The sequence below is a fragment of the Gymnoscopelus microlampas genome (genome assembly GCF_963454915.1).
Source record: "Gymnoscopelus microlampas genome assembly, chromosome: 1".
NCBI lineage: Eukaryota > Metazoa > Chordata > Actinopteri > Myctophiformes > Myctophidae > Gymnoscopelus > Gymnoscopelus microlampas.
The window spans coordinates 4708894-4734966 of record NC_139962.1 but is presented as its reverse complement, the minus strand read 5'-3'; the positions used below and the strand labels follow the sequence as shown (position 1 = coordinate 4734966).

At 44.1% G+C, this 26073-nt stretch overlaps 3 protein-coding genes across 3 annotated transcripts in view; 2 read left to right on the top strand and 1 right to left on the bottom strand.

The window, feature by feature from the left end:
- Positions 1-26073, top strand: part of LOC311049956 (uncharacterized protein) — a gene marked incomplete at its 5' end in the record, with an annotated part of 65093 nt that overhangs the window by 17526 nt on the left and 21494 nt on the right. The window contains 2 exons of the mRNA XM_084063915.1: positions 21596-21762; positions 23655-25656. Of these exons, the coding sequence (XP_083920041.1) occupies positions 21596-21762; positions 23655-25656 (2169 nt within the window). The remainder of the gene's footprint in view (positions 1-21595; positions 21763-23654; positions 25657-26073) is intronic.
- LOC311041004 (uncharacterized protein) lies at positions 4709-5751 on the top strand (the record flags this gene model as incomplete). The annotated part of the gene is made up of 4 exons (XM_084051441.1): positions 4709-5160; positions 5263-5333; positions 5429-5556; positions 5720-5751. The coding sequence occupies exons 1-4, from the start codon at positions 5026-5028 to the stop codon at positions 5749-5751; spliced, it is 366 nt and encodes a 121-aa protein (XP_083907567.1). The 5' UTR covers positions 4709-5025.
- On the bottom strand, positions 8969-19907 carry LOC311040162 (putative ATP-dependent DNA helicase Q1; the record flags this gene model as incomplete). The annotated part of the gene is made up of 4 exons (XM_084050269.1): positions 19390-19907; positions 10802-10884; positions 9668-10479; positions 8969-9127 (listed from the first exon to the last, which is right to left on the bottom strand). The coding sequence occupies exons 1-4, from the start codon at positions 19836-19838 to the stop codon at positions 8969-8971; spliced, it is 1503 nt and encodes a 500-aa protein (XP_083906395.1). The 5' UTR covers positions 19839-19907.

The window sequence follows — 26073 nt, the reverse complement described above, 5'->3', positions numbered from 1 at the left end:
CTTGCCAATAAGCTGCTGCTGCTCGAATTAACACCAAATCTGTGCAACTGGGTCCTGGACTTTTTGACTCACCGGCCACAGTCTGTCAGAATCCACGGAAAATCATCCTCCTCCATCATCCTAAACACCGGTTCCCCCCAGGGCTGTGTCCTGAGCCCCCTGCTGTACGCGCTCTTCATGCATGACTGCTCAGCTAGACACCCAGGCAGCCATATCGTGAAGTTCGCAGATGACACGGTTGTAGTGGGACAGATATTCCACGATGATGAGGTGTCGTACCGGCAGGAGGTGGCAGACCTAATAGACTGGTGTGCGGAGAATAGTCTCTGCATCAATGTGGGGAAAGCTTCAAATACCTGGGAGTATATATTTCAGAGGATTTGAAGTGGGCCACAAACTCTTCCAACATCCTAAAAAAGGCCCACCAGCACCTTTACTTCCTCAGGAGGCTGAGGCAGAATGACCTCAACACCTCTGTACGGGAGGCATTCTACAGGTGTGTGGTGGAGAGTACTCTCACATTCTCCATCACCACCTGGTAAGGGAACTGCTCTGCTGCGGACAAGAAGGCACTGCAGAGGGTGTTGAAAAACGCCCAGAAGATCACCCAGAGTAGCCTCCCGTCCATTGAGGACATTTACATCAGCAGGTGTAGGAGCACTGCGGCCCGCATTATGGAGGACCCCACTCACCCGGCCCATAAACTGTTTGATCCTCTCCCCTCGGGCAGGAGGCTGCGGTCAATCAGGGCCAAAACTGAAAGGTTTAAACACAGCTTCTACCCGGAAACTGTTAGACTGCTGAACCCTTAAAGCATAAATGCACTTTCACAGTTGCCTTACTACGTTTTTAATAATAGTATGTCATGCTGCCATGTTATCTGTTCTGATAAATGATGGATGCTACTGTTTTTAATATGCTGCTCAGTTTTACTTCATTGCACTTTAGGATTTTATGCTTAGGATTTTATGCTTATTAGTTATTTTTGTTGTACACTGCTGGTCCTGAGTACGATTTTCGTTTCATGTGAAAACATGTAAATGACAAATAAAGTGAACCTTGAACCTTGAAATAAGTTTACCTGTTGTGTTATACATGAGCTTAACTTACTATGGCTATTATTATTGTATTTTATCTGCAGTCTAAGCAGACTTAGGCTTTGGGTTATATCAAAGCCTTTATTTTGATATTGAGTGATACACTTTACTAAAACAATCAGATCAGAAGTGTTCTTCTTTTGTGTTCACAATAGTTATGTCTGCTGGAAAAAGCTCAACCCCCTTTGGTCCAAAATAGAGCAAGATTAGCTAACTAACTACACTATGAAGTACTGTCATAAGGTACTTTCCATACTGCATAAGTATGGTGAATCAAAAGCACTCACTAACGTTAGGTTACAAGTTACCTAAATCAACATTATTTGGGTGTTCAAAAGTACCAGTTGCTACCAGTGAATGCATTTGGTCAGTTAGTTTTATCCAGAAACGTACGTTTGCTATATTGACAACATCATTTCGCTCTCAAGATAAATAAAGGTCTATCCAAATGTTCTTGTCTTTAAATGTAGCTCCATGTTAGCAAAATAGTTAGCCATTGAGCCAAACCAACTAACTAGGCTCAATAAAATAGGGGAAATATAGATTTCTTGATGTTAGGTATAAAAAATATATATATATATATATGTAGATAAAAGTAAAAACCTTAATTTAATTTCGGATCGCCGGTCGGTCTGCCGCTCTGCCTGGTGCGCGCTAAACACTTCCTGATACAGGCAGTGGCGTCAGACGTAGGGTTCAACAGCCAACCAATAGACAGATACGCTGCATGTTGACCGTTCTCGGCCACCATTTATTGTAGGTTTCTTTCAGTCAATGACTTTCCAAAATGGATGTGTTATATTCATTGGTTATTGTTGGAGATGTGTGAGTTTAAGAGTTTCTTCTTCTTGGTTTCCAGACCACAATCTCATACACTGTTCAAAACCCACCAAACAAATAATATACATGTTTGGTTGATTGAGCACTTTGGGGAGGGGCGATCTGGTCTGTGACGTGACAATCGTCACTATGGCTGTCGAATATTTTGACCCAGCACAAAAATAACCCAATACCATATAAATAACCCAGAATGGGTAAAACATTTAATAACCTGTGGTTGGGTATATGAAATAACCCACTGGTTTTTAGAGTGTAGCGTTCCTCACTACCTCGTCATGCTCACTCGTGTTGTCATCTGTGATGCAGCTGACGATGACAGTGTCATCTGAGAACTTCTGGAGGAGAAAAGATGTTGGAAAAACGACCCCCACCAGCTCGATATCAGCAGTACAAGTCACTGCACTGTTAGCCTGGCGTTGACAGACTATATCACTGCGTGGATATGAGTCTGGTGCTTCTATGAGGAAGTTTTTTTCCCAAGGGGCGGGTTCTAAACACGGAAGATGGACGCTATTGGTTAGACCTACAGCCAATCAGAGCCGCGCAGCCTGCTACGTCATGCACAAGCGCCGGTAGTAAGAATGTAAATAAAGAGCAGAACATAGTTAACTTTGTCTGGACTCGACGTAAAAACGTATTGAAGAACAACAGAGAAAGAGAGAGAAATGGATGCTGTTAATGATTATTGTCGCTTTTGCAATCATCGTTTACGCAATGAAAGTGGAAAAATTCATCACTCTATACTAATCTTTGATAGAAAAAAGACGGAGAAGGACAAAAATATTTTCGTGCGACTTCGCGATTTAGGCTTGCCTCTGTCTGACTGTCGGGACAAATCCTCCCGATCCTGTGTTAAGTGTGATACCTTAGTAAAAAGGTTAGAAAGTGCATTGCCGGCTTTCAGAAAATGGAAAGAGGACGAAAAAGTATCTGGTTCGAATCCAGCAGCGTCGGCCGCCAAGACATCAACATCCTTCCACGGTTTGAATCTAGGAGTTTCGTCCACCACCTCCGCCTCTCCAACATCATCAACATCTAGCTATGGTTTTAATCTAGCAACGTTGGCCACCTCCGCCTCCCCAACACCGTCTAGCCATGGGTCATCATCTTCTGATAAAAGGCCCCGAGTGACACCATCGAAAACGCCAAGGACTTTGAAGAAAATACGTCAAAATCCGCCAAGTCCTGCTCGTACCACACCAACCTCCGCCCGGCGAAGTATAACTGAGGTAGGAATCTTTTAAAGTGGCGTTAAACAATGATATTCTTACTTCATAAACGTGAAAGAATTATAATTTGAGAATAATATACTTGCATTTTTAGGCTAACAGCCACAATGTTCATATTTAAGCTTGTAATTATTTATCTATTCTGCCTAAACGAACAAGCTGCCCCTTGACCAGCAAATACTAATGCACATTTCTATTATTCTTTGTTATTGTCAACATGTATGCTTACCCTAGGAGTTGCATAGAAAATAACAAAGAGAACCATGTTACTACAGTGCCCAACCAACACACAGTACCTAGGCTTTAGCTGTGTCTTTCATCTTGTACAGAGATTAAGGTTGTGATTCATTGTTACATCTTGTGTACATGTACATAAGAGTAAACACATTTGTTTGGCTTTCTTCAGACAATTCAGCCACATAGATAATAACAATAATAATGTTATGAGTGAGTGCAAAACAGATAGAAATAAAGAAAACATCAGTGTATGTACACATGCATTTCATCTTGGTATAATATATGTATACACCAACAGCATTTTTAAAGTAGCTGCCACCGGACTTCATGCAAACAACTCCACAGTAAATTCTATATACAGCAGATTTAGATCTGGAACAGGAACAGTTCAAGCATAATAGTGTAATAATAGGAGGGTTGGGCAGTCACTTGCGACTGCTTTGATGTTAATTTTAAAGGGAATCAGGGCAGTGGACTTAGTGATACTGCGATGATGACTGATGGAATATTTCATTTATGTTTCAGGTGATCACCAAATTCCCCTCCAAAACTGTTGCCAAGGTCAGCCAGCCAGAAGAGGCTGGGATTGTGACCAACATCACCAATCAGAACTGGAAGACAGCTGCAGCCAAAATTCTGAAGCACAAGGACCTAGCAGAAGAGGTCAAGATAAAGATTCTGGATGTGATTGAGAGTGAATGTAAAACCCTCTCTAACCGTGACAATGGTTGCATGCTGTGGAGGTCAGCACCTGGGGATCTGAAGTCTTTTACTTTTGAACACTTAGAGTCAGATCTCAGACGTCTATCTCCATTCTTGCTCTCCATAGTGTCCACTATCACTAAAGATTCTGTGCCTGCCACTTGTGCTGCAGCCGCTATTGCTTTGAGAGGAAGAGAGCCTCGCATGTCAGCCTTTGCATATTATATAAACTGCATACTACAGTATGGCGGGGCAAAGAAGGCTGTCTTCGAAAGGCTGTCCAAAATGGCCATCACAACAACTCATAATAATGCTGTAGGGAAGCAAAAGGAGTTGGCTCACACATGTGGAGAGGTAGTTCAAGGCTTGAAGCTGGAAAATGAGGAGTACCTGAAGCAGCCTGTAGCAGATGGTGTTGAAGAAAAGGACTCAGAGTCGGGCTCTGTGCCAGAGATGGAGCAGGAGCTGGACAACCTCTATGAAGAGCTTAACATTTTGGGTGAGATTTCAGTTTTCACATGTGTTTATTGTTAGGTTAAATTGAAAAAGCAAACTATAAAGTAAACATTTCTAAATGTTTTTTGTATTTATCCAACAGACTCGAATGAGGGTGGCGAAGAGACACTAAGCACGCTTGACGGTGGTGAAGCTGTTTTACCATTCAGTGACCTCACTAACGAAGAAATGATGGTGACTGTCAGACCGCCCCCACCAACCTATTCTATTATTTTCGATAACTTGGACTTTTTTATAAGAACACATCATCAGTCCTTACAAAAAAAGCAACCTCTCTATGCACTGGATCCACCACATTGCTGTACGAGACAGAATCCCCATCTATCAGCTGAGCAATAGAAGACCAAGACCTCCTTCAATATGATGTTGGTAACACTCTCCCCTCAATCAAAACGCAAGAACACATGCGCAAGGAGTTCATTGTCATTGGGAGTCGAATGCTCACCAAGCACCTGGCTGCTTTCAAGCCTTTGGAGAAGGTCGTAGTGCATCACATCCCACACCAGTACTCTGATGAAATGGCACAGCGCTCCACAGATGTAAGTACTATGACCTACATGTATGTCATATAGGCCTTCATATTATGTATAATCCACTAGCATGCTTATAAGACTAAAATGTCTGTCTGTCTTTGTTCACAGTATCCCCTGGGTCTTATTTTCAAAAATGTAACTGCGGATTTGACAGATGTACTGTTCCAGCCTCAGAACAAGTAAGTATCTAATCAGCCTCCACTGTCACTTTTGGGCAAGCGGGGAATGACCATTGATTAAGTTTTGAGACCTTGTTTTTGTGTATTCTCTTTAGGTATGTGCCAAAACAACCGGGAGGGTTGTCTCCAGTGTTCTTCGGCGGTGACCGGCTGAGTGAGGCAAACTCCAGAAATATCCAGTGGGCCTTCAACCAGGGAGAGACCCCGGAGAAAAGACTGGAGGGCATTAGAAATCTATTTGAAGTCTATTTTAACTGTATTGTGATAAATGGTAACACATATATCTATATATATTATAAACATTTTAAATAAATGATCTAACTACTTGATGGTGCAAAACAATATAGTGCGTTTTATTATTCAAACTATATTGCCCTCACTAAAAGGAAGAAACCTTCACCGCAACTGTAGTAAATAGCATCTTTCTAGGAATGGACATACAGAACTCTTTACTACAGTTGGTGTACAGGTAATACCATAGTAAGTTGTAACGGTAACTCTAATTGAAAAAATATGTAATTTCAGATCCATCATAAGATTTTCTACAAGGAAGCGTCGGCAAAAGAACATGGTACTCTTATTGCTAATATGAACATGTTAAAGTAAGTTGCAATTTATTTACCTTTTTAATAACCATTTAAGAAAGTTACAAGAATTTCAGTGGTTTAAGTATTGTCTCTACACCTTAAGGCTTCCCATCTACCCACAGGAACCCTAGCATCACTATTCTCGGAGCTTGTAGATCTGCTGTTTTCGCCACCAATAACATGGTTGGGAGGAAAAGGTCTATACAGACGCCTGAAGGACTATGTAGGCTAGGGTATAGTGATTACTTGTTAAATGTCTTGTATGTAGTATAAGTGATGTCACACATTCTCTAATTGTTTTGTTCACAGTGGTTTGTCACCAGAATGAATTGTTGTACTGCAAACTGGGATGGGAAATGCAGTGCTGTCAACATGAAATTGCCCTAGTGTTGCCTGGGGAGGTATGGATAGCACATATGTGGGCAGTTGTGACTTTGTGTAGAATACATTGAGGCCACAGATTAGAGGGTTCTTTCATACTGGGGGCTTATGTCCCTATATGCCATAGAATCTCAGACATTTTTTTAATTATATGGAACAAATCTTGATATGCTTAAGGCCACTGACCCTCAACAGTTGTTAATGTACAAGTTACAATTAATCATTTCCTGGGCAAACCCGGAAGTAGCATGCCATGAAGTAACCCTCTGTGTCTCTAGACTACACTTGCATAAAGCCATAGTGGACTTCATGTAAAGTGCTTCAGTGAATGAAGTCTGCACAATGGAATCAACTGCCCCTGTGTTATTAATTTTATAAAAACACTGTGTGTGTGTGTGTGTGTGTGTGTGTGTGTGTGTGTGTGTGTGTGTGTGTGTGTGTGTGTGTGTGTGTGTGTGTGTGTGAGAGAGAGAGAGAGAGAGAGAGAGAGAGAGAGAGAGAGAGAGAGAGAGAGAGAGAGAGAGAGAGAGAGAGAGAGAGAGAGAGAGAGAGAGAGAGAGAGAGAGAGAGAGAGAGAGAGAGGATGCAAAGAACTATGTATGTGTTTATGTGTGTGTGAGAGAGAGAGTGAGGTGAGGGAGACGGAGGGATGCGAAGAACTATGTATGTGTTTGTGCGTGACAGAGAGTGAGGTGAGTGAGGGTGACCGAAGGATGAAAAGAACTATGTATGTGTTATCTATGTGTGTGTGAGTGAGACCGGGAGATATTTTGTAATGAAATTAACATCCCAATTTCTGATTGACAGGTGCAGCAATGCTAAGCAGGGACCACACAAGGCATACAATGCCTACAAAGAATTTGTTTCAAAAGACACAACTGCACTGTTCCTGGCAGCTGCAATGGAACACCTTGGGTTGGCAGATGTAACAGGTATATTAGACACTACATACTATACAATCTCTCAGCAGTAACATAAGTGCAACTGTAGTAGATTTAATATTTGTTTTCAATATGTATTAGACCTTTTGTGATGCTTATTTTGTAAATAACACTGTTGTTTTTGTCAACCATTTCTTTAATATTTCACCAGAAATCCCAGCTGATTTCATTCCACCTGCGGTTCTTGCTGGAACTCGAGAGGAGCAGAGGACGTGGCTCTCTGACATGGTAGCTGACGTTGTAGACAGATTCGTCAAGTTCAACGATGACCCCCGCTCAACGCCACTCCAACGGGACCACAAAACCGAGCACACTGAAGCAAGACTTAGCTTTGGGTTTTTTCTCCTAAACATGTTGGATGCCGTGAAAGAGGGAGATGGTGAAAGGCTGATGAGACTGTACCTACTAGCACTGAAGTTGTACAAGGCATATGGACACACACAGTATGCGTACAGTACATTTCTTATGACTGTACAGCTCAAAGCCACACTTGCACCCCGCTTGGCTCACAGTCTGACATGGAACAGGTTCTGGAATGGTAGGGGGGCAACGGGAAAAACATCTCTCTTGACTTGCACCTAGAACACCTGAACAATTTTCTAAAGTTTTTTTTTGAAGGGTCTGGGGCCTAATATTTCAGAGCAGTCAGCATCAAGGATCAGCCAGTCCATAGGTGTCCTCAAGGAGATGATGGACAACACGGACAGAGAGCTAAAGTTATCCAGGCCAACTGGCATTCACCATGCAGTTAGACAGACAGAAGATGTTCTGACCCTGGTTAATGTTTTTAGGGAGGCAGAGTTATTCAGACCTCAAAACGGAAGACAGTTCCTTGCATTCCCAAAGTTCAGTAGGGATTTGTTCTCAAATCTTCACTATGATGACTATTGTCAGTGGATGAGGAACAAGCTTAGAGAGTGGAGGAAACTCCAGATTTAAACTGTACTGTGGATGTAATGTAAATATGTGGTAGACAGAAATTATACCTAGGGTTGTGAGAGGAGAGACATACACGTCTTCTGAGTTTAAGTTTTCAGCATGCACCTTATGTTGATTCAACATTGCAATTTGTACATAATATTGCTGCAATTATGTTTCTTTGACTATTGCACATTTGCTGCTCTTCTATATATTTTACTCCTTTGCACTAAACCAAAAATTGTATTGTGTCTTAATATCTGGCCATGCCAAGCCACCTTTGCACATCGAAGGCTGCTGCTCTTCATTACATGTATACCTTAATTAACATTGCGATTTTGAAAAATGATGTGAAATTATAAGCTTTTGTACCTGTCAAAGACAAGATTAATAAAACCTCCTTGATTAAATTTCCTGAATGTATTAATTTCAACATGCATAATAATCGTGATGCAACATTGGATTCCTCATTTTAATTTTAAGGCATTTAATGTAGTCATTGTTCTTCAACAGATCAAAAAAGAAACGGCTATAATTAATTCACTCAAATTTAGTTTATATAGCTTAACTGTATTTAGGGTTACTTTGTAGTCACATGCCCAAATCATATATTAATGACAGTATTTTAAAAATGATATTCTGAGTTCACCCTTGGCTCCTTTAAATGCATTTTTGCTAGGCTTATATTGGAATCATTTTAACTTCATTGTTAATTGTTTAATGAGATGGTTAAGCATGGATTACACATGTCAATAGAAAATACAGGATTTTTAATCCACACCTTAAATGTAACTTTTATACACATTTTCTAGTTCTTATATATGTTGTGTATACTGTCTTTCACATTAGAATAAGAGGTTCCATGAGGGTTGGGGTCACCCTGGAAGATGTCCTGTCCTTTCATCAATGTTTGTACATGGTAATGTCTCACTGGCTGCTTCCTGCATCCTGCTGGTGTGGCCACTATCTGATCAGACAGTCTCCAAGTGAACAATAGAATTCTCATTACCATTTATTTACACCCCTGTGCTATAAGCTATCAGCCATCTCTTCTTTAGACAAATTATCAAGATTAACATAGTGTCTCTGATTACCTCAGAGATGAACACAGCCAGATTCAAACATGGACTTTAGTGAAGTCATAGTAAAGTCATGGTTTTCGATTTAGCTTGTAATGTCTGATAAATAAGCAGCTTGTGGTCCATAATATATGATAAAGCCAAAATTTAATCTCAAGACTAAACAGTTTTGTTAGGCCTACTCCCAATGTGACTTGTGAAGCAGCGTTGATCATTGAACAGCATTGTCTGGAGGTGAGCAGCAGGAAGGGGACCCCCATTTTAGAGCTATAGCAGTGATTCTGAACTATTTTAAAACCCTCAGGACCCTCCGTTTGACATGTGTCGTATCTGGTTATATTTTATACCAGTATGCAAGTAAAAACATATAGAATGTAGCTAAAGAAATATATACTACAGCTAAGTAACCATGTATGTTCTGGTAGTACCTGCCTACATCTAATAGAAACCTCGTCTTGCAACAACTCAAAATTAGGTGTCAACTCTCCACAACCTTCAGTGGTGCAAGAACACAAAGAGTGGCAATAGGTGCAACAGAGATGTCCTGGCTCAACCCTTGTTGTATGTTCTTCAAAGTTACTGTATAGGGCCTTTCGAAAACATCCAATTTTGCATTGGTGTAGCAACTCTTTAAGTCCCTCATCAGTCCTTCTATGCTGTTTAACAACATACAATGCAGCATGTGACTGTGAGCCATCTCTGCCTGCCCGGCCTGCCTGCTGAACAATTGATTCAACATCATCTGGTACCCCATACATTATCACATGAGAAACATTTCGAAAATTTAAGCCCAACCCAAGAGCTGTTGTTGCAACAACAACTCTGCAACTCCCCTCTCCACCTAGAGATGACAGCAATCGGCTTTTGTCTTCTGCATGTGTGTGGCTGTGAAACATTCCTATCAGCAGGTTTTCTGACTTTTGTTCAGGGTCCCTTTCAACCCACGCATCTTCATCTAGCTCTCCTTTGAAATAATTAAAAACTCTACCAACTGTCTTTAAGGAGCGGCAGTAAATAAGGATGTGAGACATGGAAAGCCCCTTCTCTTTAACCTCCCTCACAACCCAGTCCATGCATTCCAGCGTTTCGTCAGAAACTGACATCAGTCCAAGTCTGATGTTTGTCCGGTTGGGGCTAACTGTCAATGTTTTCGCATTGACATTGTCCATGAGCAGCTGTTTCTTCACCCTGGCTCTGGAAGTAATATCAGCTGATGCGGTCAGTGCCAACACAGGTGTACCTGAAAAGACAAACAAATGCACTAATGTTAGCTTGTATTGTAACACAAATTTGTTTAGAAAAAAAAATCTATTTCACAACTAGTTTAAATTCATGAACTACCCCTGCTGTATAAATAATCATTTCCTATTCTATCATAATCATACTGTCTCAATACATTTCTACTATTAAAAAAGCCAATCTTTAAGCTCAGAGCACATGAGCTGTGAGAGTGTAGATCTGCTGTTTACACTAAATGTTAGTCACAGAATAGGAATAGTAGGGTTCAAGTGGTTATGAAAATATTACATTTGTTGTCGTTTTATATATATATATATACTGACCCTCCTTGACGATCAATCTCAAATCTCCCAACTTCGAGAAGCTCTCTCTGAAGGCTGCGGCCTCCCCCTTTTTGGCCTGTCCCCTGGGAAGGATAAATGAACATTAGAATGTTTTATAGAAATTTACATTTTAATTGCTGTAATATACAGATTAGTGTAAACAGAAAATGCACAGAGCAAAGATCAGATGAAATAAACTGTAGACAAAGTACCAAAATACCAAAATTGTACCTAAAAAGGCATTAACATGAATGTGTAAATAAACAGGAAACAGTATATATTAACACATGTGTTCACATCAGTATGACTTGCTTTGTGGCTTGGTTTTCAACTAACATATTAATAGAAAATAATATGACAAATGTCTTTGTAGCTTTGTTTATACTGATATGTATGTGTGACGGTGGCCAGGTTGTCACATGTAACTTGCCACTTCTTTTTAGAATGCTGACACTCTTTACTTTGTCTCAATAATAAATAAATAACAATACACATTAAACTCACAACAATAAAATATCAGTTGCACGGTAAAGTGCGGGGTGCGTAATTACTGTGAGAATAATACTGTTTGTTAGGTACTGCAAGACTACGCCACCTTTTTATTTAAGAGGTAGGGTCCTCTGTAACACTCTTTCTTAGGCTATTCACAGGTTCGAGTTTACCCAGGTAAGTACAATACTTTTAAATGAGAACAACACTTCAACACATATCCCTTGGAGAAAGCTGGACGGAAACAGGTTTGTATAAAAAGGTAATCTATTTTATTAAGCTAATACAGTGGCGTCTATAAGCCATAAAATATTGAAAAGCATAAACAAAATATAACACTAATTCTAAAACCTCAACCTCCTAATGCGCCCACTAACTAACTAAAATACAGGAATACAGACAATCACCAAACACTAAAAACAGACAGGGCTTGTGCAAACTATAGCAAATAAATAATGAATTTAGCGTTAAAGTGCCAACTATTACTGAAGCAGTAAAGTGCCAAGTGCCAATTCAATTGCTATATGTCATATACTCATCACGGTTCAATGCAAAAGGTGGGAATGTCCTTATATGGGGTTTAACTGGAGCGGGGGTTTAGGCCAGGAATCACTGTCTCTTCTTGTCTTCGTGAGTATTGCCTGCAATCATAGAAACTAGAACCAGTTCATCTGTTCAGGTATATTTCACATATGAGGTTTAGGACCGTGGGTTTATAAAGGTAACGTTGCATAGAAGGACACTTACTCGCCCGCCAGACTGTACGTCTGGCTTTGAGGGTGTGAAGCGCGCAACGTTATCGCCACTGGACCTCTCCTCCGTTCCTTGGTTCGTCTGTCTGTCCTCCCCGTCTCTGCTGCTACTGCGCCGTCTGCTCACCGTCCGCTGCTGGTGGCTTGGTACGTGCCGCGATCACTGTATTCCCCACCTCTGCTCCGTGGTATGTCTGCTCCTCCTGTGCACAACCGTCCCTTCTGGCTGTCACTTCCACACTGCCCTGTATGCCTGTCTCTCTCTGGCCAAGTGGCTCGCGCTCACTTTTGAATAAGGTGGGCCACACCCTACTCCGCCCTCATTCGCTCTGCCACCAGCGTGACCTGGGGACATTGGCCGTCCGCTGTCACAAGGCCAATGTCACACAGCCTATAGGGGAGTCCAATGTCAAGTGGCTCGGGGACCGGGGGGAAATACATTGTCAACCATAAAACATGCAGTGCAGAAATATAGTTAAGAGAATGATGTTTTTAAGTGCGTAATACAGGTTTTTCATCATCAATAAAAATGTTACAATTTGGTTTCACCCCCCTGCTTTGACCCTGTCACATCCCCCCCCACTTTTCCGTTGCCAGTCCCTGCAACTGTCCCTAATCATGTCCATACCTCTGGGGTGGCTGGCCTATATTTGCTCTTCCCGAGCGCCGTGGCTCATCTGGTGCTCTCGGGACGGAGAGAAACCCATAATACTGCGGCGTTGTTGCTTCTACCTGCTCGGGCTGCACTACAGCTGGGGGGTCCTCGTGGGGCGACCTGGGGGCTACACACACTTTCAACGCATTTCTATGTATGGTCTTTTCTCGCCCCCCCTTCTCGGGTCTGACTCGGTACACCAACCCCGTAGCTCCCACCTGTTCCATCACTGCGTAAGGCTCGGGGTCCCACCACGTACTCAATTTCCCCTGGCCATCTCTCTTCCTATTTCGAATCCACACTCTCTCTCCTGGTAATAGGGGTGTAATACCGGCCCTACGGTCATAAACCTGCTTTCTCCTCTTGGCCGTTTCTCCCATCCTCTCCCCTGCGGTCCTATAAGCTGTCGCCATTCTCTGTTGGTGGTCCTGTACCCAGCCACCCACTCCCATGCGCTCTTGCGCTGACTGCACTCCTAACTGGACATCTATAGGGCGCCTCAAATGTCGGCCAAACATTAAGTAGGCGGGGGCATAACCCGTAGCACTATGGATCGTGTTGTTATAAGCATGAACTAACTCGGGTAAGTGCTCATTCCATCTTCCTTGTTTATCAGTGTCTAGTGATCGCAACATGTTCAGTAATGTCTGATTAAATCGTTCCACTCCACCGTTCCCAGCCGGGTGGTACGGAGTGGTGCGACTTTTTGCAATACCATAAGTCTGACATAAATGGTGCATTAACTCGGACTCGAAGTTGGGGCCTCGATCTGAGTGGAACCGGGCCGGACAGCCGAACGGCTGGATAATATGCGTCCATAACGCACGGACAGTGGTGTGCGCAGTCTGGTCTCGGGTGGCAATAGCCCAACTATAACGGGTGAATAAGTCAGTAGCTACCAGAATGTTTTGCCACGCATCAGCAGGCCTACCTAATGTGAGGAAATCAATGGCTATTACTTCTAGTGGATATGAGACTTCAAAGGGTTGTAAGGGGGCCCGAGGCTCTGACCTGTTCCTCTGCAGGCTGCAGGCGACACAACCCTGTTGTAACTGACGCACCGCTCCCTCCATGCCTGGCCAATAGAACCGACGTCGCAGCTGGGCCAAGGTCCTCTCCAACCCAGCATGCGCCGCGGCCGTGTGGATTCCTCTCCATACCTCCTCTCTGCGTGAACCTGGACAAATGATCTGTGAGTATTGTTCTTTGGTATAAGGATCGGTCACCTTCCTATATAACACATGATTTCGTATAATCAGTTTGTTCCACTGGCGTAACAGTTGCCGCGCTCCCCGAGTCCAATTCTTCCTCTCCACCATATTAGGGGCTCTCCCCCGTTCCACGCACCTCTTCACCACCTGCACATCTGGATCCCGATCCTGCGTCTCTCTCCACTCATCCTCCCGGGCTGCTGGCGTCGATTGTACAGCCGCCACATCTACAGGCTGCACTGGGAACCGCGATAGGGCATCAGCGTTGGCGTTGTTTTTGCCCGGTCGATACTTGATGTCGAAAGTAAACGACGCAAGTTGAGCAGCCCACCGTTGTTCCACAGCTCCCAATCTAGCCGTTTGGAGATGCGCAACAGGGTTATTGTCCGTGAATATTGTGAATCGAGCGCCAGTGAGATAATCTTTAAACTTCTCGGTCACGGCCCATTTAAGGGCCAAAAGCTCCAATTTGAACGAGCTATAATTTGCGTCATTCTGCTCGGTCGGGTGGAGACTGCGGCTTGCATAAGCTATTACACGTTCGTGACCGTCTTGGACCTGGGCTAGAACCGCTCCCAACCCACGGCCACTCGCATCAGTGTAAACCACAAAAGGCTGTGTATAATCCGCATACGCTAACACCGGGGCTTGTGTGAGGGCACTCTTTAACGCATCAAACGCCCGCTGGCACTCCGAAGTCCACTCGACTTTACACTGGTGGGATTTTACGTCATTTGGGATTCCTATCAATAAGTTGTTTAAGGGTCGTGCTATAGCAGCAAAAGAGGACACGAAACGCCTATAGTAACCCGCTAGACCTAGAAACGCGCGGACCTCGCGGACCGTTGAGGGTGGTGTCCAGTCCCGCACTGCCACCACTTTCTCCGGATCGGGCCGCACTCCCTCTTTGTCCACGACATGGCCCAGAAATTGCACTTCCCTCCGCAGAAGTTTGCATTTGTCTAACCGCAGCTTCAGTCCATGTCTCCACAGGCGTTGGAAGACGAGCTCGAGGTGCTGTAGATGAGAGGAGAAGTCAGGTGAATATACTATAATGTCATCAAGATATACCAGCAAGGATTCTGTCACCTGACCACTCAGACACTGCTGCATCAGCCTCTGGAACGTCGCGGGCGCATTACAAAGCCCGAACGGCATGCGTTGAAACTCGAACAGGCCCAGCGGGGTCGTAAAGGCGGTCTTCTCCCGGTCCCGGGGATCCATTCCTACTTGCCAATACCCGCTGGCCAGGTCTAACGTGGAGAACCATTGCGCCTTCGTCAGGCTGGTGAGCGTCTCTTCTATCCTGGGTAGGGGGAAGGCGTCCTTGTGCGTCACGGCGTTAAGTTTCCTGTAGTCGACGCAGAACCTCCAGCTGCCATCTTTCTTCTTGACCAGTACGATAGGTGCCGCCCACGGACTGCAACTCTCCTTGATGACTCCCTTCTCCAGCATCTCATTCAGGAGGGTCTTCATCTCCCGGTACATGGAGGGCGGCAACGGCCGGTGTCGCTCTCGTATGGGTGCCGCGTCTCCGGTCGGTATCTGGTGTTGCACGACGTCCGTCCGTCCGAAATCCTCGTCATGGATGGCGAACACCTTCTTCCACCGACACAACATCTCGTGTAACTCTCTCTTCTGCGCCTCCGGCAGGTCATCACGCTCCGTCAACACTTCCATCTCTTCGGGCAGGGTCTTCAGTGGTCCATCATCTTCCACACTGATTACGGCCACTTCCACCTCTCCGTCGGTCCCCAGGGACAGGCTCAGGTCCCTGCCGCCTCGGACATCCGCTTCTTCCACCGGGTACAGCCTCCCCAGCTTCTGGTGGCGGTCCAGGACCAGACTATATGCGTGTGGGTTGCACACTCGTATGGGAACACGTCCGTGGCGCACCGTGACGAGGGCACGGGCCACTCCCAAATCTTTTCCATCCGGCAAGGCTTCCATCAAGGCCTCGTAGTCCGCTCCATTTGGTCCTCTCCAAGCGCGGCCCCAGATCATCACTTCACTCTGCGCGGGGATTCGAATCTTCCGCCGGCCGACCGGCCACACATAACCGATGGACCCATCTTCGTTCGTCACTGCCTCCACCCTCCTACAGGTGGCGAATGCGTCCTTCCACAGCGTCCTTCCCTGCTGACATGGAAACACAGGCCTCCCAGGCCATTTAAAGAGGGCATGCCATACAGCGTTCACGACATTCATCCCAATAATCAGCGGTTGAGTACAATGTTCATCTTTCACGATTACAACTCCTCTCCCTGGGATCTTCATTCCCTCCAGCTCTAGGTCCAATATGGCATAGCCAGTGTACGGTAAGTCAAGACCATTAGCGGCGCGTAATTTAAAAACAAGGGGCCCATTTCCCAACGTTAGGTGTGAGAATTTTTCCTCAAATAAGCTTTGCTGCATTAATGTGACTTGTGACCCAGTATCCAGTAACCCCCTTAAGTGGACTCCTCCCATAGTGATCCCAATAGTCGGACAGTCCCCAATAAACACTTCATTAGCCCTTGATCTGGCGAGTGCGCGCTGCACCCCTGTCTCCCGGACCTCGGCGACAGGGCGTACTAGTTTAAATGATTGGGGTCAGATTTACAAAAGCGAGCAATGTGCCCAGACTGCCTACAGCTCCTACAGATCGGCCTACCTCCCTCATCCCACTCGTTGCGTTGGTACGGCTCCCGGCGTCGTTCAGATGGAGGCGAACCGCGAGGTCGTGTATCGGTGGTGTTGGGTCGAAGGAGCGGTCTGATCTCTTTCATGAGCTCCTGCGTAAACCCCTGCATTTGCGATTTGACGTCTTCCATAATCTCCTGTTTCAGTTTCTCTCTCCATTCAGATTCCTGTGAGGGTGTTGGGATAGAGACAGGTTTAACAGCATGGCACAAGATTTCAGCAGTCCCTTCTCTTCTATGTTCAGTGTCTAGTAGGAAGGCCTCATTTTTTAGGGCGGCGAAGTCTTCTGTGGGGTTTCGACGGGCATATATTCTTAAGGCTTGACCCAGAGGGCCTTCAGACAGTCCTACAAGTAACTGCTCTCGCAGAATGGCATCGGAGGGAGCGGTGTCTGGGTCGAGCCGCCGCAGCCCGCAGAACAACTCTCTAAGCCTCAAAATATAAGCCTGCACACTTTCGCCTGCGCGTTGCGCACAGCCATAGAACAAGGCACGAGCTTGGGAAGCAGAAACAGATGTTTTATACAACGTGTCTAAACATTTAAAGACTTTGGCCACTGTATTGCGATCTTCCTTGTCAATTACACTAATTTGTCGCTTAGCTTCCTCAGTAAGGGTCTGTACTACAAAAGCAACTTTTTTCTCCTCTGTTAAATCCTGAGTGCCCAATAATCCTTTAATCTGTTCTCTCCATTCCCTGTATTTCTCCTCACCTTCTATGCCCGAAAACTTAGGTAGCCACGGTGCCCCTGGATACACTGGCATCATCATCATTACTTTCTTGATTCAACCAAACAAAACAAAACAAAAAGCAGCAAAACAGCAAAATTTCAATACAGTTTCTCTTAGGGATTTTGTGTTGTTCTCTACCCAGTCCTGCCGCGCTACGCCAAATATGTGACGGTGGCCAGGTTGTCACATGTAACTTGCCACTTCTTTTTAGAATGCTGACACTCTTTACTTTGTCTCAATAATAAATAAATAACAATACACATTAAACTCACAACAATAAAATATCAGTTGCACGGTAAAGTGCGGGGTGCGTAATTACTGTGAGAATAATACTGTTTGTTAGGTACTGCAAGACTACGCCACCTTTTTATTTAAGAGGTAGGGTCCTCTGTAACACTCTTTCTTAGGCTATTCACAGGTTCGAGTTTACCCAGGTAAGTACAATACTTTTAAATGAGAACAACACTTCAACACATATCCCTTGGAGAAAGCTGGACGGAAACAGGTTTGTATAAAAAGGTAATCTATTTTATTAAGCTAATACAGTGGCGTCTATAAGCCATAAAATATTGAAAAGCATAAACAAAATATAACACTAATTCTAAAACCTCAACCTCCTAATGCGCCCACTAACTAACTAAAATACAGGAATACAGACAATCACCAAACACTAAAAACAGACAGGGCTTGTGCAAACTATAGCAAATAAATAATGAATTTAGCGTTAAAGTGCCAACTATTACTGAAGCAGTAAAGTGCCAAGTGCCAATTCAATTGCTATATGTCATATACTCATCACGGTTCAATGCAAAAGGTGGGAATGTCCTTATATGGGGTTTAACTGGAGCGGGGGTTTAGGCCAGGAATCACTGTCTCTTCTTGTCTTCGTGAGTATTGCCTGCAATCATAGAAACTAGAACCAGTTCATCTGTTCAGGTATATTTCACATATGAGGTTTAGGACCGTGGGTTTATAAAGGTAACGTTGCATAGAAGGACACTTACTCGCCCGCCAGACTGTACGTCTGGCTTTGAGGGTGTGAAGCGCGCAACGTTATCGCCACTGGACCTCTCCTCCGTTCCTTGGTTCGTCTGTCTGTCCTCCCCGTCTCTGCTGCTACTGCGCCGTCTGCTCACCGTCCGCTGCTGGTGGCTTGGTACGTGCCGCGATCACTGTATTCCCCACCTCTGCTCCGTGGTATGTCTGCTCCTCCTGTGCACAACCGTCCCTTCTGGCTGTCACTTCCACACTGCCCTGTATGCCTGTCTCTCTCTGGCCAAGTGGCTCGCGCTCACTTTTGAATAAGGTGGGCCACACCCTACTCCGCCCTCATTCGCTCTGCCACCAGCGTGACCTGGGGACATTGGCCGTCCGCTGTCACAAGGCCAATGTCACACAGCCTATAGGGGAGTCCAATGTCAAGTGGCTCGGGGACCGGGGGGAAATACATTGTCAACCATAAAACATGCAGTGCAGAAATATAGTTAAGAGAATGATGTTTTTAAGTGCGTAATACAGGTTTTTCATCATCAATAAAAATGTTACAATTTGGTTTCACCCCCCTGCTTTGACCCTGTCACATCTGGCTATCACTACAAGCACTATCCAATAAATGTACCCTAAGGATCCAAGTATGCTTGGACAGATTTAAACTTTATTTAAGAATAATGACCATTGAAAATGTATTTCTAGGACGGATTTAGGTCAGTGATATTTGACGGCCCCAGCCAGGCTAGGCATGATTAGTATGGCTTCAACACAACAATAGAAATTATGGTTTACAGGACAAGCCACGGCAACTTGAACGTTTTAATCCTCATTCCCTGCCTATGTCATATGGATAGTTTTGAGGAAAGTTTTATCAAATACCAAATGTTAATGATCAAGTGTATCAGAGGCTCTTGCTGTGTTTGTTATGGCGTTGTTCCAGCTCAGCTGCTAGCAGGCGAGTGTCAGCCTAGCCATGCTAAGCATCCACATGTTTGTTGTTTGTAACAATATTAGTGGCTTCTAGTTCTACACAACACACAGACGTTAGGCATGATAGTATTTAGCAACCAACACTTACCATTTGTACGTTAGGTGAACCTCATCTACGACAATCCCCATTAAATTGTCCTTGAAAACAGCCGACGATAACATGCCTCTCCACTTATTATTCAGCAGCCATTGTTCTGGGCTACCGAATATAACTTGTCCACGTCCACTGAGGATTTCAGCGTCGTCGTGGACTCCGAGCTGAAAGGCGGTGAGTCCAAAATTAGTAGCTTCTCTGATCTGATCCTCCATCAAAGCGTTCAACGGGGATACTACTATAACTACAGGGTTTTCACTCAGTCCCAACTTCTTTGCGACGAGCGGAGCCAGTTGATAAATTAAACTTTTCCCAAATCCAGTAGGCAGTACGGCAAACACATCTTTCTTTTCAACGAAAGCTTTAAGAGCAATTGTTTGTTCGTCTTTTAGATACGATATAGTTTCCAATTCGTCTACTACGGAGGCAATGGCGGCGTCCATGTTTGTTGTGATTCTGAAAAACTACAGTCCCTTGTGTTGTACGTCAGTTCCTATAAAGGGGAAAAACCCGCCCATCTGGGCCCTGATTGGTGCCCCACGTCTTCTGGGACAGGAAATGGATTCTCAATAGACGGGTTTCATGTTTGTAAACATTGAGAGGATATGACCGCGCAGAGGAGGGGGAAGCCTATAGAGGGCGCCATTACCCGCAGCAGCTCTGGTCAAATGTCCATTCATAAAAGCAATGATCTTCACCGGGTTTAATGAAAGTAGATTAAATTATGCAGTTTGTAATACCTTGTTTACTCAATAAAAATGATTTGTCGAAAGTTGGATCTGTTTGTATATAATAGCAGCATTATGCCTATTATGCCTATAATAGCAGAATTATTATCTAACTCCCGAACATAACAACAGAGTGAACGGTGCTCGTTTTCGTTTCCCCCGAGCATGCGCAGATTGCGCATTCTGCTCTGTGATGACGTCGCGCGGAAATCCGTCTATGGAGCGGTGCCAGACCCAAATCGCAGAGTGCATTTTTTTTTTGCACTCGCAGATTCGTCTGGTCCCAGGCTACTGCACTGTAGCATCCCCCCATGGCACCAGTCCTTGTTAACACTCGCGTGACTAACCCGTCAAAATGGCCGATTTTCTTCTCTCATGAAGCTCCGAGGAAGTTCCCCTTTCATGACTTTTCCCAACTATTCGATTCAAATAATTTTGTAAAAATCTGAAACGTATTATAAATATGAAATTAGCTCTATATATACCATCCCAGACGTTATATTTCGGCTATTTGGACCGGTCTCACCCTTTCTCCCACAGGCACGGAGCCATTCACACCTTGAGACCCCCCGCACTGGCCCGCAGACCGTCGTTAATGGATGATTTGCATTTCACTGCCAGCCTGGCCAAGGGACTTCGTTAGTCCAATACTAATAATGAAATAATGATAAAATAACTGTGTTGTTCCCGTAAATCTAACCTCTAAATGCTAATGCTGAATTTCATCTAAGCATTGTGCAAAGCATGTTTATAGTGTAGCAGAGCGAACGTAAGCTGTTGGCTGCGCGGCGCTCTGTCTATGTTGCCATGTCTGCTTATTATAAGCGACTTTGGGCTTGTTTTTCACATATTTCAATGAAGACACGTTGTGAGCTGCTATCTATCTGTAAGGACAGACATCTCGTTAGATTCATGGCTTGATTTCTCCCATTCCAGAAGTTTAAAATATGAATAAATAGTTAAATTAAGAGCCTATTATTATTATTATTATTATTATTATTATTATTATTATTATTATTATTATTATTATAATTACCCATATCATTTATGTCACAAGGCTTTTTCCAACAGTGAAAATGTTGCCCTCACTGGCAATTTCATATACTGTAGTTTTGTCTGAGATTAAACTGAATTATGTTAATTTTGACCGCAGATACAGGCTGTATGAAACATGTGACTCATGACTTTCTGTCCATAAATGGTGCTGGAACCTTTATTCAAGCAGTATTTTATTAGTCCAGTGTTTACTATATAACTAGTACCCAACTGTCTGTTACCATTCATCACTAGTATAGCTTCATGCTAATCACCATACTGAGCCAATATTAGGTAGTGCATGACAGAAGTGTACATTTCAAGTAAGTGTGTGTGTGTGTGTGTGTGTGTGTGTGTGTGTGTGTGTGTGTGTGTGTGTGTGTGTGCGTGTGCGCGTGTGTGCGTGCATGCGTGCGTGCGTGTGTGTGTGTCCACAGAGAGATGAACAGCAGTACTTGTGTCCTGACCGAGGATATGTCCAGGTGTGCAGTGTGTGACCAGGTTCTGACCGATCCAGTTGGAGAAGATGGCTGCCCTAAGTGTGGAGAGACCTTCACACAGACACTTGGACTGCAGACACCACATCAAAACAGCACTGGACAAAGTAAAGCCTAAATTACACTTCATATGTGATGCTCAGTGAAACAACAGATGTTTAACTCTTTGCCTGCCACCAACGAGATTTCTCGTCAGATTCTGCTAAGGCGCAGCCTGCCATTGACAAGTTTGACGATATTTTGTGTTTTCAATAGTTTTCCACCAGATGCCGCTGTTTGCTTACCTATGAATGATGCTTTCACTGCCAGACAACGACAGACCGGGAAATTACGTCAATCTTTTTTTTAAACAGCTCGTTCACTTCCTGTTTATTCGTTGTGGAAAAATAGCCTTTTCTCCGATTCTGTTGCTTTTTGGCAAAAACAAGCCAAATTCAACTGGCCACAACTATAGAACGTATTACCGCGACCGGACACATTCTTTTTCCCCATTCTACAAGACCCCCGTGCATGTAATGAGGCGATCGCCGTCAGGATGGTGATCACAGAAAATATTCCATGATCTTTGGTTTGTAAAATCCCTCGGATTCGCTGGCAGTGGCTTGACAGTGGCTTGACATTTTTCTGTTAACTAAGAAACTTTATGAATCGCATTGAAATGTGTTAAAAACTCAGTTATTTTATAAAAAACGAACACATTTTATGAAACAAAAACTAAATCCAAAATAAAACTTATTGCAGTTTAAAAATACACAGTATATTGCTAAATAAGGCTTATGAGCCAGTGGTTTTTGAGGCCGTTTATAGTTGGTTCAGTGTCAGACAGTGTTTTATTTGTACCTCTTAGCTAGATTTTCAGGCCACTGCGCCGCCTTCAAACCTAGTCCTATGTTGTGCTGATAAGAGCAATGGTCAACAAACTATGGCCATTGGAAGTGTTAAACACTGCTGTTACACTGTTGCTGAGCAGCGATGCACTTGCTGCACCCAGGTCCACTGTCATACTTGTGCGACCTTGTGTTCGGGAGGTAGAGGCAGATAAGTGATCAGAGTGGGGAACAAATTGCTAATTCACCCACTTCCAGTGGTCGGATCAGATCCACGTCCGGGTTGCACCATTGAACTCCACACCCCTCAGAGAGTGTGTGGGTGAAGTTTCAAGGCAATCTGACAAACCAGATGGAGGACTTTTCGATGAAATTGGACATCTGTGGGACCACCCACCAAATTCGGCCAGTAGCATGCTGCTAGTAGCATGCTGGGAACTTGAGTTATGGCTGTTTAAACCCCAGCCAATAGGAACACAGAGGGGGTGGGGCATCATCAAATTACAGTCCGTCCCTATTGGCCGTCTAAGAGCACCTACCAAGTTTGGGACATGTAGCATGCTGGGAACTGGAGTTAAGGATATAGTTCCTTTAACAGGTCCGTTCATGAAAGTCCTTACGGTCTTGTTACCAATGAGGGCCTGTGAGCAATTAGGGGTTAAGAGTCTTGCTCAGGGACAAATTTCATTTCATCGACACATTTGCTGGCCTGGCCTGGAATCGTACCTGGGGCAACCAGGGCCTCTGGCTCCCTAGGCGGGCTCACTAACCACTCAGCTATGGCCGCCCCTAATTATGGCTGTTTAAAGCCCAGCCAATAGGAACACAGAGGGTTCGGGGCTTAATCAGTTACAGCTTGTCCCTATTGGCCATCTAAGAGGACATACTAAGTGTGGGGCCTTTAGCATGCTGGGAACTGGAGTTATGGCTGTTAAAACCCCAGCCAATAGGAACACAGAGGGGGCGGAGCAATGGTGACCAGTGTTGAAGCCATGTTTGGTGCAGATCAGAGCAACGGTGTGCCTCGCAGGTCTGCATGTTACGTTTGTGACGTCCACCCACCATCAGTTGACCCACTAGGCAATTTTAATATAGGATAAACCATATATTTCTATAGGATGTAAAATTATGATTGAACGTGTGTTTAACATTGATGAACTGTTGTGTTCCAGTGGATGTCAGTCTGCAGGAGGTTTTAAAGATCAGTCTGACAAAGGGGTTAGAAGATCAGAGAGAAGACATCACTGGACCAGAACCTGGAACCTCCCTCAACAGGATCCACACACCGCTCTATATCACAGAGGGAGACAGTGAAGGGGTTAATCAGCAACATGAGGTGTGGCACCTTGAGAAAGCATCCAAGATGGAGACTCTCCTTGATAAGCCAATCATGTGCTCTGACATCTTTAAACCCTTACCAGGTAGAGAAACACCCATCAAAAGAGTTCTGACAAAGGGCATCGCCGGCATTGGAAAAACATTCTCTGTGCACAAGTTCACTCAGGACTGGGCGGGGGGCGTGGCCAATCAACACATCGATTTCCTGATTCCGATCTCGTTCCGGGAGCTGAACTTGGTCAGAGATAAGCAGTACAGTCTTCTCACACTGATCCATGATTTCCATCCAGCATTAAAGAAGATGACAGCAGAGCAGCTTGTTGCCTGTGAGACTTTGTTCATCTTTGATGGTTTAGATGAAAGCAGAATTTCACTGAACTTCCAAAACAATGACATTGTTTCTGATGTCAAAGTGACATCATTAGTGGGTGTTCTGTTGACAAACCTCATCAAGGGGAATCTGCTTCCCTTAGCTCAACTCTGGATAACTACCAGACCTGCAGCAGCCAATCAGATCCCTCCTGAATATGTTGATAGGGTGACAGAAGTACGAGGGTTCACTGCCCCCCAGAAGGAGGAGTACTTCAGGAAGAGATTCAGTGATGAGACGCTGGCCAGCAGAATCATCTCACACATCAATGCTTCAAGGAGCCTCTACATCATGTGTCACATCCCACTCTTCTGTTGCATCGCTGCTACCGTTCTGGAGGACATGTTGAAGACCGTGTTGAAGACAGACGAGACAGGACAGCTGCCCACAACTGAGACTGAGATGTACAGCAACTTCCTGTTGGTCCAGACAAGGAGGAAGAAGCAGAAGTATGATGAAACAAATGAGGTAAAATATAAAGAAAAGAAAAGAAAAAAGAAACCAAACAAGAGGAAGAGAAAGAAGCAACAGCAGAGAGAGACTCAACAGGAGCGCACAGAGACCGATTGGGAAGTTCTTCTGAAGCTGGGCAAGCTGGCGTTTGAACATCTGGAGAAAGGTAGCATCATATTCTATCAAGAAGACCTGGAAGAGTGTGGTCTTGATGTCACAGAGGCCTCACTGTACTCAGGAGTGTGCACAGAGATCTTCAAAAGTGAGAGCATGCTCTTTCAGAGAAAGGTCTACAGCTTTGTTCATCTGAGCATTCAGGAGTTTCTGGCTGCAGTCTACCTGTTACACTGTTTCACTGAGAGAAACATGAAGGTGCTGAATACATTCTTGGGACATAGTAACATGACCCCGGATGACCTCCTGAACATAGCCCTGATTGAAGTCATGAATACTGAAAATTATGACCCGGATGACCTCCTGAACAGACTTGAAGCCATGAAAACTGAAAATGAAGATGAAGATGAAGCTGACAACAGTCACATGTCCCTGGATGTCTTTCTGAAGAAAGCCATGATCAAAGCCCTGAAGAGTAGAAACGGCCACCTGGACCTCTTTGTCCGCTTCCTTCATGGCCTCATCTCACTGCAGTCCAATCAGAGTATTTTAGGAGGCCTGCTGGGTCAAACAGAGAACAGTCCAGAGAGCATCCAGAGAGCCATTAACAACCTGAAGGAGTTGACCACTGGTTTGAATGTCTCCCCTGACAGATATATCAACATCTTCCACTGTTTGATGGAGATGAAGGACAAATCAGTACATCAGGAAGTCCAACAGTACCTGAAGTCAGGGGACAGATCAAAGATAGAACTTTCTGATATCCAGTGTTCAGCTCTGGCCCACATGCTGCGGATGTCAGAGGTGGTTTTGGATGAGTTTGACTTGAGCAAATACAAAACAACTCTGTTTGGGCGACAGAGACTGCTCCCTGCTGTGAGGAACTTTAGAAAAGCTCGGTTAGTATTCATGTGAATTTTATCAAAATGGATGAAATCCTACTGAAGCTTCAGTCAGTCATCACAACATGTTTATATACACAACATCTACAATGGTATTATCATTAATATAATAATAATAACCTCTGTAGTTGTAATATTAGTAATAGTAGGAAAGTATTAATAATGATAGCAGTAGTGGTAATCAATGTTACATATTACGCCATTTATTATATTATCGCAAAGTGTTGAGGCTATTTTTTCAGAAAGCAGATTTGAACAGGAAACAGGTGTTGTGTTTCCAGTTGAAATCTGCTGCTGAGCCAATCATGAACATAGACTATTTCCTGAAGGCAAATTTAATAACTAAAATTAATGCACTTCTTCACAGTAAATATGTTTTTTTTTTCTTATTCTTTCCCTCCATGATAATAGTAG